The sequence below is a fragment of the Micrasema longulum genome, unplaced genomic scaffold, assembly GCF_059751315.1.
Source record: "Micrasema longulum isolate JH-2025_06_02 unplaced genomic scaffold, ASM5975131v1 h1tg001425l, whole genome shotgun sequence".
NCBI classification, from domain to species: Eukaryota; Metazoa; Arthropoda; class Insecta; order Trichoptera; family Brachycentridae; genus Micrasema; species Micrasema longulum.
Window position 1 is genome coordinate 88,612 of NW_028278611.1, and position 11,479 is coordinate 100,090.

Here is an 11,479-nt window from a genome sequence, read left to right on the forward strand (position 1 = left end):
CAAATGTTTGACACACAATACGTGTTGTTTTACAAAAATAAGAGAATTAGCGTACCGAAGAGGGCGTCGCATCAGTTCATTATTTTCTAAATATATTTTCGCTCCACCGTTAAAGCTTATATTCTGGTTTTGGTAGCTCCTCCCCAGCTCAATATTCCATATGTTTATTCCAGTGTACTTGTAAAAAATATAACAAAATAAATTATTTTAGAGTCCTGTAGTGACTATGGCGTTTCGTAATTCCCTGAAGACATAACCCAGTTTTCTTATTTTCTTAGAAACGTAGTCAATATGATCAGTAAAATGAAAAAATAGACATTTACCATAGTGACGAAAAGGAAAGCACTTGCCTACGAATCGAAATGCAATTTTCTTCACACCAGTAACGTATCTATACTGTATATTAAATTATACGTCTTTGGTTTTATTGTTTTATTTATTCTACCGATTATAATCATTTTATACTTCGTAGTTTACGAGATATTCATAAGAAGTATAGTACCTACTTTATTATCCATTTAGGAAATACCGTGTGTAGGTAACCAGAGAAACTCGTGGACTCTTAAAATAAACGTACATTGCGTGATCAATTCTGACCTCAGGAACTATTTTCATTGACTACTTAAAATTATTATAGTTACAATTTTTAGTCTATTTCTACTTTCAGAATGTTGATTCAGAAGCCAATGTTTTTTAAGATCCAAAAAAAGTTTTTCAAGGCTAGCCATCGATAAAAAGTTTAAATAATTTTACCTAACAAAAAAATGCATTTGTAACCTTATAAATTCTATGATAATTATGCGCGACCCGCTTTAAGATATGCCATTTCGCTCTATTGCATAAAACGAAAGCGTTTCTAATTTTAACCTGTAAAGCTCGGGTTTCCTAGGACAGCGGTGCCCGTATTTTAACGGCCGTAGTGAACATTAATGCGGTTGACAGCCGTCGTAACGGGGACTAAAGAGTGGTTTCCTATAAAAATGGTGTTGATAACACCGTTAAAAAATAAAACCACTCTCTAGTCACCACTACGACGACTGTCCACCGCATCACCGTTCACTACGGCCGGTAAGATACGGGCACCGCTGTCCTAGGAAACCCTAGCTTAACGGATGGTTTCGTCGCTATGCTTGCAATTCTAAACCCGAATACCTACGGCCCATTGTTTTACTGTAAACTGTAGCCAACTTCGTGATTGATAATCCTGGAATGGTTTTCCTTAAGTTATAAAAGAACTTTTATGCAATATCTGAATACTAGTGTGCAATTAAAAATTTAATTTAGCAATACTTTATTAAAACACAATTTTAATAAAACGGTCTCGTGGTGTAATGGTTAGTAAAGGCAAAGCCTTCGAAGAAAAAGGATCTGGTTTGATTACCGACATGGCTGATATTCAATTTTCTGGCTTTCACACCAGAATATTTCATAATCCTTGGACTGGTACCTGAAGCGTAAGACTGATCATCTTATCTTCATGTTACATTTTTTATCAAGAAACGCTGCGATTGGTGTACCAACGTAATACAAATGCGAAAGGGAATGCTGATGAAAAATTTATACACAAAAGTTAACAAAATCTAGATCGCGCCAAACTTATAACAAATAAAAGTTTATCGGCGCGTTAACACAATTTTGGATGTTTTTAATTAAACAATATACTTAATACCTACTGCCGATATTTTTCATAATGATACATATATTGAATAACTTGTTTACAAAAAGAGAACCTAATGTCAATAATAGGTTATAATATTTTGGTCTTTGTTCCTATATAAGATTTTGAAAATTACAGATTCTTAACTATTCCATTTTAATTGCTTACTAACCGAACCTTTCGCGTAGATATTTTTGGTGTATCTGTAAATTTTGTGTGGTTTTAGTAGCATTATTTGGAGATACACATTCTTCTTTACTACATTTAGATTGCTCCAAATAGCCATCAGGTGCTTGAGGTCCTAATCAATCGAGGTCCGAAGGGTCGATCAACTGAGTCCCATAGGGCTGATGAAACGCAGCCCGGAGGGGTGATTAGATGAGGCCCGAAGGGCCGAATCTTTTAGCATGTTTACTGCTAGATTGATTTGATTTTACTTTTGTTTTATTCTGTACGTATTATGTGGATACATAATTTTGTAAGAAAGGGTGAAAAACAACCAATAACCAATTTTCCGTTGCTTGCCAATAATTTTTTATTATTTTATTTTTCAAGAGTCCAAAACATCGATTCCATCGTGAGGTGGGCTGATCGCGAGCTGCCTGTAGTCAACACTAAAGGAGATGTTCTCTTCAACTCCTGGGCGGAGCTATTTGACGGGGCGGGCGGTCTTTTCGCCCAGCCACCACGTCTCTACAGTTTTAGTGGGAAAAACATTCTTACGGACAACAGCTGGTAATAATTTAAATTTTAAAAAATATTATTTTTACATGGATATCTATTTAATACTAATTATTGGAAGAAAGCATCATACCACCAAAATAATAAATGCTGTCTTTTTTATGAACTTTTACTGACAGCTAGAATGTTTTACTTGTACTAATTCAGCACAAAATTTTGCGTTTGAAAGGTTTGAGGCTTCACTAGATGTTGATAACGTTTTAAACCTACCAACAGATGTCACTGTAAAGTTCCAAGTCTTGACAGACTGTTTTTACTGTTAGTAGCTTAGAGTATAGATGTATATACTCTAAGGTAAGTAGTGTATTAATAATTAATCCATGCTGTTGGTCATTTTTTTCTTTTTTTTTTTTTGGTTTTTTGAAAGTTTGGTTTTTTCTCTGTTTTTTTCTCTTTTGATGTTTAATCAGTTTAGTGCACTTACCTCCACATTATTTATTTGACTTTGGTACAAAAATATTTTGTATAAGAATAGTAGTACCTAAATTATTATTTTGAAATACTTTAACGGAGGTTTTGACAGATTTTACACTTTTTAATAGAAAGTTTTGTATGGAGAGATTGCACCATTTTTTTTATTAATACACTACCTACATAATATTTTTACTTCATAACTACAAAAAAACTTGGAATAACGATAGTAATAATTGACGTTAAGAGATTGTTTTCTTTACATATTTTTTCTACAAATCTAAATCCTTATGACTTACTAAATATCTCAAATATAATGATATTTATTCGACTTATACTATATATCTAAATAATGATTCCCATTTCATTTCAGGCCTCAGAAAATAGTGTGGCATGGATCACACCCTCAAGGTGAAAGAGCTATGGACACCTATTGTGATGCCTGGCATAGCAGTTCTACCGACAAGATTGGACTCGCTAGTTCATTACTTGGACACAAACTTTTAGACCAAGAAAGGTTTGTTTTATTCAACAATATTAGGAGTTATTATAAATTTTTTTTAGACCAATACTTGCATACATACTGGATTTGACTTGAATGACATATTGACAATGATATAAGATATCAATCAACGACACAATCAGTATTATGACATGACGTTCGGTCACATAAATAGTGATCCTATGAATCTCTGGGCTGATATGATGCCCAGATGAAGACATGTGATGCTCTCCAAAATATCAGCAAATATGTGAAAATCTATGGAGTTTAGACAAATCATAATAGGTCTCTGTAATTGCTAAGGCTTTCATATTCTACTTTTAAAAACTTTGCCGCCTTTATTGTGATGTGCGTATATCTTTTTCAGTACATATTTTATTTTTCTTACTTATCTGTTTATAGCAATTTTTATGTGTCTCAACATTCAATAAAATTGTATTTTCAGATATTCCTGCAATAATCGCTTTGTCCTGTTGTGTATTGAAGCAACTTCTCAAGTATCTAGAAGAAGAAGGAGAGATATAGAAAGGTGATTCAACATGTTACATTCTTTTGAAATTATCCGTTTGTTTATGTTATACTAATATTGTATGTTAAATATGGCCAAGACTTAGCTTAGTGAGTTCCTTAGATATTTATAATAAATTTTTGTTGACTTTCTATTTTATACACTATTTTTTTTTAAAAGAATGATACACTCACCTATTCATATAATTACAAACCCAAAATAAATTTAGAATGCATTCTACGGCTATGTATTTTTTTCTCTTATTTGTTGAAGAATTATTTAAGAAATATGGATGTCCAAACATAAACAGAACATTGAACATAGCACAGTGTGAAAAATGATAACTTAAACTGGTGGTTATAATCCTAGTAAATGATACTTCTATATTTCCTTCTTAAAAAATTATCTCTCTCCGTCATATAATATTGAAAAAAAATGTTTTATTGATTATAATATTACATGTATGATTATGGAGAGTATTTAACTGCAAATATATGTGCAGTTAAATAACATTCAATAATCTTCAAAACAACTGCAAAGTCAAAATATGTGTCAATAAATAATTGATGGTAAAAATATGTTATACAGACAAACAGGAATTAATTGCAACATTACTATATGTATATTTTATTCAATACCAGTGCCAAGATAAAGCAAGATTCACTCTAGCGGATGACCTGCTAAATAAGTGCATTGGAACTAGATCGGAATGCTGAATCCACTATTGCTTTTGTTTGCATAGCATTTTTTACACGCTAACATTGTACGTAACTAAATGAACTAAATTCTTACTTTCATTCTATCAGTACGCATGTTTAGAGTTATGTTACAAACAAACTACATATTATTACATATGTTGTCTTATCCCTAAAAGGCGTGTTTTGAACCATAGTCTATCTCGCTTAGCCACGGTTTTTCAGATCTGATATTTTTTATACAAATTTAGGCTAAAAGCTTATACAAAACAAAATATGCACGGGTGACGATTACCGCATTTATGATCCTGTTTCTTCTAAAGCATGAACCCAACATCTGATTATCTTTCCATCAGGGACTAAAATGTTGTGCGGAATGTTGAAACGCAAACGCATGGCTCTCTGCGTCGCAATGACAGAACGGTCGTTTTGTAAAAAAGTTGCAGCAGCAAAGCCAGAATGCTCTTTGGTCCAAACCATGATGCGTACTGAAAACGTTAGAGCGTAATGGTCACAATGAGACCCCGTCCAACTCCCTAGTTTTAAAACCCGGGCATATCTTTTGCCCCACCTGTTTAATAGTGCTTAGTATTATTGCTTGCGGTACAAGTTTACAAAATGTAAACAAGTGCACAGCCAGTGTTTTTAGTCGAGAGCCTCCTGTGTCTGTAGGCTCAAAAATCCTACAGAGGGTTTGTAAATTAATTATCAAATACTGGCTTTAAATCAATTAAGATTTTCTTGTTGTTATTAAGAAGATCAATTGATTCGATTCTAAAATTCTTTTATCCCTCTAATAATGTCTATCTTATAAATATAATCCGTTGAAAATACTTATATCGTGATCTATCTCATTGCAGTATCGACGACCCTTCAAGTGACGAAGAAATGAGTGCTGAAGATTACCAGAACTTCCTCACAGAACACCTGTCTGAGGATCTCAACTAAGTCTGAAGTTTCTGGAAATGTCTAGTCAAATATCATTATACCATCATCGTATTATAAACCTTGTATCGAGCATTTAAGTTTTTATATTTAATTTAGTTACTCTCATTTCTATACATCCCTAATTAAAATAATATTTTTTACTAAGAATGTTTGAATGATTACGTATAAGAAATAACTATCTAAAAAATAAAATATTTAGCCATTCATCTCTCTAATATTTGCCATATTTTCAAAAGTTTGCACTTTTGAACTTACCAATTGACTAAGGAAGTTGATACATATTTGTATTGATCTAAAACAATATTTTATGAAAATAATATTTTGTTACTTAACATTTTTTTATAATTTTATATGATTACTTCTAGTTTTAAGTTTTAACTATCTGTGTTCATTAAATGAAAAAATATTGTACATTGACTGCCTATTAATGCTACCAAAAGAAATTCTTGTATTGTTTTAAAAAACATTTTAATTTAGATATATTATTGACTTTTATAAAATATTATAATGAGTGTTTTAAATCAAAACATAAATTTAATATGCCATGAAATATTAACTTATTGAAATCTTTTCAGTCAATGTATCTTTTAGTTAACTTTTTCATATTGATAATTGATACCTATGTGACGTCAATGAGTAGTTTTTCTCATTGTTTTTGCGATTAACTAGGTTTATTATTCAGCAGTCAATTAAGTCTTCAATTGTGTAATATCAATTATAATTTACATACATTAATATAGTGTAGACATTAAATTTTGGTTTTGCCTCACTGATTTGTTACAAAAGTATTTTTGAATATTTCCATTGATTAAAATGTTTGGGCAAACCCTCTATTGATAATAACTTAAACTATTATGAAAAAAATTAAACTATTATGAAAACAAACTGCGCCGGCATTTGTTTTTTTTTCATTTTATGCATCTTAAAGTTAGAGTTACATTTTTTGAGAATTAGTACAGAATAAAATAATAAATTTAACAACTTGAGTTATTGTGTATCACAATATTAAGAACCAATTTTCTATGTTATATTATTATTTCCAATCATATTATTTCCATACATATAAATAAGTGTTTTATGATAAGAAATGATTGTACTAAGTGTAAAGTTAAGATAAGTTTTTTGATATTATACATGAAAATAATAGTGATTTAAGTATTGTTTTGATACATTTATCTCGTAACTGTGTTCAACAATCATTATTAATTTGACCATTTATCAAATAAAATAATAAAAGGAACATTTCATGTGATTTTATAAATTGTATTGAAAATTTGAAATAAAGTTGCTAAAATATCAAATGTTTCTCCTTCCATTATCGATATGTGACATTTAGATTTCATGTTAGTTCAATTCAGACAATAGAATTCATAACTATAAGTATTGACTAAAAGTTTTTACTAGTAAAAATTATTTGAGAGGAATGTCATAGAATCACTAATGGGAGCCTTTTGTGGGTAAAGGAAAAATATTTTATCGAAAATTACAGAAACTAAACATATAGTTCATACACCTAAGGATTACGCATTAAAGATCCTTTGAAAGTTGAGATATATTATCTGAGAGTGAAATTTGAATATCATTTTATTTAGTTTTGTTCATTCAATAAGTAAACTTTCAATATTTAGGATAACAATGTTATTTATACCAGTGGGTTTTTTTTCATTGAAATATATAACATCCTGAGGCATACTTATATATTTAATTTAACGTTATTTCAAAAATAAACATCAAACCTCAAGTAGTTTTTTTTTATGGACATATCTTTAAATTTCCATTAAGTACCGTTTAAGTTTTTTAAAATAGTATTCAACATATATTATGAATTGCCACTATTAATAAATTATTTTATTAAATACAATTTGATTTGAATAATAACATAATCATAACAAATAATGTTTTAAGTAGTTTTGTAAAAAGTGTAAAACATATCCCATTGAAAATATTTTATTTAAATAAATTTTGAGAATAATTTATTCTAGAGATAGATTGACATAACAATAACAATGTTGTCCCTTTGATTTGTATAATTTTATATGTATTATATTTAAAATAAAAAAAAAATTAAAAATTAAACCCCTGATAATTAAATATCTAATGTTAACGAAAAATCTATTTGTAAGCTCTCGCGCTTTGAAGTTTAAAGGGATTTCTGTCAGATTGAATAATTAAATTTAGTTTTTAATTCCCTTACTTAATATAAAGACAAGATTTTATTTTTCTTGTTATTTTCTATAACCTAACCAATTATTATTTTATATGTGATGAGTGAGTTAAAATTAAGGCCAAAAGCTCTGGAAAATGATATTCGCTTATCAATTGAATATAAAATCATGAAAATCATTTTCTTTTTAAACCATAAAAAAATGCTTTTCTTATTGATAAAAGTACTTCGATGTTTATCCATAAAGTTAACTATATACATACCAATCCAAACTTCCTATTTATTATTTTCGTAAAATGTTCTCAATAAAAATCTAAATTTATTAAACAAATTAATAATTTCATTTAAAAATACTTCAGTATGTAGGTATATTAAAAGTTCTCGTAATGAATAACTTAAAATTTAATGCTAATTTAATTTACAGATTTTTGTATATGGAAACGTAGAGATGTTTAAATAATTTGAATAAAATGTTGTAAAACTGCGATATATGAAATAAAATATTGTAATTACTGAATGAGTTGGATTTATTATTATTTATAACCCAAATTTCTCTCACTCGCTGTGGTGGATGGCAGTAGAGGAAGTAAAATAAAAAAAAACTCCATAGAACTGTTTTTGTGAACTGAATTTCATTATTAGGAGAACTGAATTTTTAATTTTCTAACAAAAAATATTTTTACAAAAGTATTTTTTAAATTTATGTTCTCTTTTTAATATGTATAAAGCCAAAAATGTGATTGCAATGGGAGAACTGCTTTCAGGGTCTGAATTATTTTGGAACAAGCATGTTAAATGAGGAAGAATAAAAGAAAAAAATAGAAACTGATTGACTACCAAATTCCCATCATAATGAACGATAATGGATCTATAAGGCTTAAGCTGGTGATAGTTAAGTGATAGTAATGGAATAAATAGAAAGCAAAGGTGCAGTATCGTGTATTTTCATTTGTTTTATTTTCATTGAATTTAGTTTTGATTCTTCTCCTTTAACCTTCTGGCGACAAATAGGCTGACGAAAAAGCTTGGGAAGCTACGCTTAAGAAGACAGCCCCCGATTTCCCACTCAGCTTCGCCAAAAGGAAAATTAGAAGCAGGACCCTTTAACTCAGGAACGATCAATATTTGAGAGAAAGTACCGGAATAAAATATTTTTCCTTTCAATTTTCCATGCCTATGATTTCAGGATAATGTAGAAAGCTGACTACAAGCTCACCCAGATTCTTATGGGTCACGGTGGGTTCATCAGCTACCTGCATCGCTTCAAGCTTTCCGAGATCGACAGCTGCCCATGCGACTATGAAACTCCTCAAGATGTCCCTCACCTGTTGATGATTGCCCTTTTTTTAGCTTTCAAAGACAACAGCTGGAGGCGGGATGCAGAAGCCAGTATGAGATCTATGCGACATCCCATCGGTGATAGGTAATAAAGAACTCACTTAAGAGGTAGTATTGTCCATGGTCAATATAGTGCAGGCAATTGGTAAAATAAACCAAAGTAGGAGGCAAAATGCCGAACACTCCTCTAATGGAACGGAAGGCCAGTAGGTCGGCTTCTCCTGAAGAGTTTTAAGTGGTTTCACCTCCACATGAGCAAATGCTGAGAAGTTCCTGATTGGCCCACTCTAGAATATCCTTCCTGATCCCAAAAACTTAGCTAAAATTTTAAATTTTGAAATATTAACCTTGTATATATATATATATATAAGCAAAGTAAATAATAAAGCAACTCCCATATAAAAAATTTTAAATTTTAAAAAGGCTATTTTTACCCTCACATCTACAGTATTTCTTCTGACCATATTTTTTGAGGGGTCCATGTTGTAGGGTCATAATTAAAAAGTTTCGTAAAAGTCGAGTCGGCCTCTAGCAAAAAATGACAGAAGTAACATAACTACATCTGTTCGTTTTAGTTCAACGAGATTCCACTAGATGGCAGTATAAACACTACCAATGTCAACTTTCGCGTTTCGAATCTTTATAAAAATTAGTAGGTATGAGTTTAGAAAAGATTTTTTTAACCTATACGTTTTTACCTCAGAGTAATAATGCGTCAAGCTATAGAGGAGCCCGTACGTAGGAAAACCATTTTATGACTATTGGGTATTAAGTTAGCTACAGTTCGCAGCAAAACAATGGGCCGTCGAGAATCGCCAAATGGATATTAATTTGCATTGTAAATACTTTTAAATATTTACCTGTTTATTTATTATTGCGGGGTTATTCCAATTTATTTTTCTATAATTCGCCTATATTTATTTTATAAAACTGAAAAAAAATGTGTGTTTATTATTTTATTTATTTATTCATTTTATTCACAATATACTTATACTACATTTATTGAGACATAAATCCCAACTCCATGGAACCAAAGTCCTGTGTTGAGTTTGTTTGTTTGTCCGTCACATCTCCGAAACAGCGAGTCGTAGCGGCCTGAAATTTGGACACGTCATTTTAGATGCGATTTCAAGGTTAACATTGCTATTTACGAGCAAAATTTGAATCGACCTCTACTCGATAAAAACTCAAAATTTATATGGACGCCTAGTGCGGCCCCGACATATTGCCTGTAATCAACTGTCATTATCAACAGTAAACATACTTTGATTCACAAATTTATCTCCTAAATTGAGAAAAAAAGTAGCTGAAGTAAATATGTTGATATAAGGAAAGTTTTTAAGCAACATAATACACGTGTCGGGACAATAAATGTCAAAAATTAATGTAAATCATGGGAAAATATTCGGAATCAATTACCTGTAAAAACTAACTCATTTAACATTTTTGACGCTCCTACTGCTGCAACCAAACATACTGCAATTCGCCATAGTCGATTTCTATTTATTATAACGTAAATATCAGAGTTATTTACAAACAAAGCCAAGCATAGCTACAAAAGCATCCGATCGAACCGTTACGTTGTCAAAAAAAAAACAAAGTGGCTACCAATTTGTTGCTAAGCAACAAACCAACATCGCTTGCGTTCTATGAAACATAGTGATAGGGCTTCTCTATAAGTTCACGCATTATTACTCTGAGGTTTTTATAATACTCTTAGGAATACTGATATTACAAAAAAAAGGTTCTTTCTCCCAAGTGGTTTCTTACCGTGCAAGAAGACAGTTCTGAATACCGATCATCAATATCATCATCATAAATCATTACATCAAAACATCATAAAATAACTATCGGAATACCAACCAGCGCAGTTTCTTGTGGAATGTAATACCTACGTCGAAAGTAGGATTCAAGATGAAAAAATAAGAATCAAGATGTGACTTCCGATAGAATCATTACCATTTTCTTGTCTGCACCCAGTGGTGCATAAGGCACTGCGATTCCAATTGCAGCGTATAAGGATCATTTTTGTTACATGGTAAGGCGATCAATTGATATTTGTGCAGTTAAAGAGCTGAAACCTTTATTTATGCGGGTGAGATTTATCTGATTGAATTATTTCACCTACATACTACGCAACGCCTGAAAGGTGGATAAATCCACTTGGTCCATGATAACATTTTCAGGCATTGCCTAGTATGTAGGTGAAATAATTTAATTATATAAACCTCACCCGCATAAATAAAGGTTTCAGCTCTTTAACTTCACAAACATCAACAGATGAAAGAATTGAAGGAATATTGATGTTCAAATATGGGCAGAATGGTGAATGTTACACAGTGTGTAAAGTGGCCACTTAAACCAGCCAATGATAGGTCATAAGCCCTGTAGATGCCTAGACTTCTATATTATCTTCTCTAAAATGTTCTTCATCTCTGTTGTAATGTGTTAATGCTCTGTATTACTTATAATTATACTTACATGTATGTATATTTAATTGTATTTGTGACTTATA

General features: G+C 30.9%; 1 protein-coding gene across 1 annotated transcript in view; it reads left to right on the plus strand.

Moving 5' to 3' along the window:
- Positions 1-8,143, plus strand: part of Mp (collagen XV/XVIII-type protein multiplexin) — a 96,692-nt gene extending 88,549 nt beyond the window's left edge. Inside the window, exons 14-17 of the mRNA XM_088235707.1 lie at positions 2,213-2,392; positions 3,183-3,326; positions 3,757-3,840; positions 5,375-8,143. Coding sequence (XP_088091833.1) covers positions 2,213-2,392; positions 3,183-3,326; positions 3,757-3,840; positions 5,375-5,462 — 496 coding nt within the window. The 3' untranslated portion in view covers positions 5,463-8,143. The remainder of the gene's footprint in view (positions 1-2,212; positions 2,393-3,182; positions 3,327-3,756; positions 3,841-5,374) is intronic.
- The last annotated feature ends 3,336 nt before the right edge of the window (positions 8,144-11,479 follow it).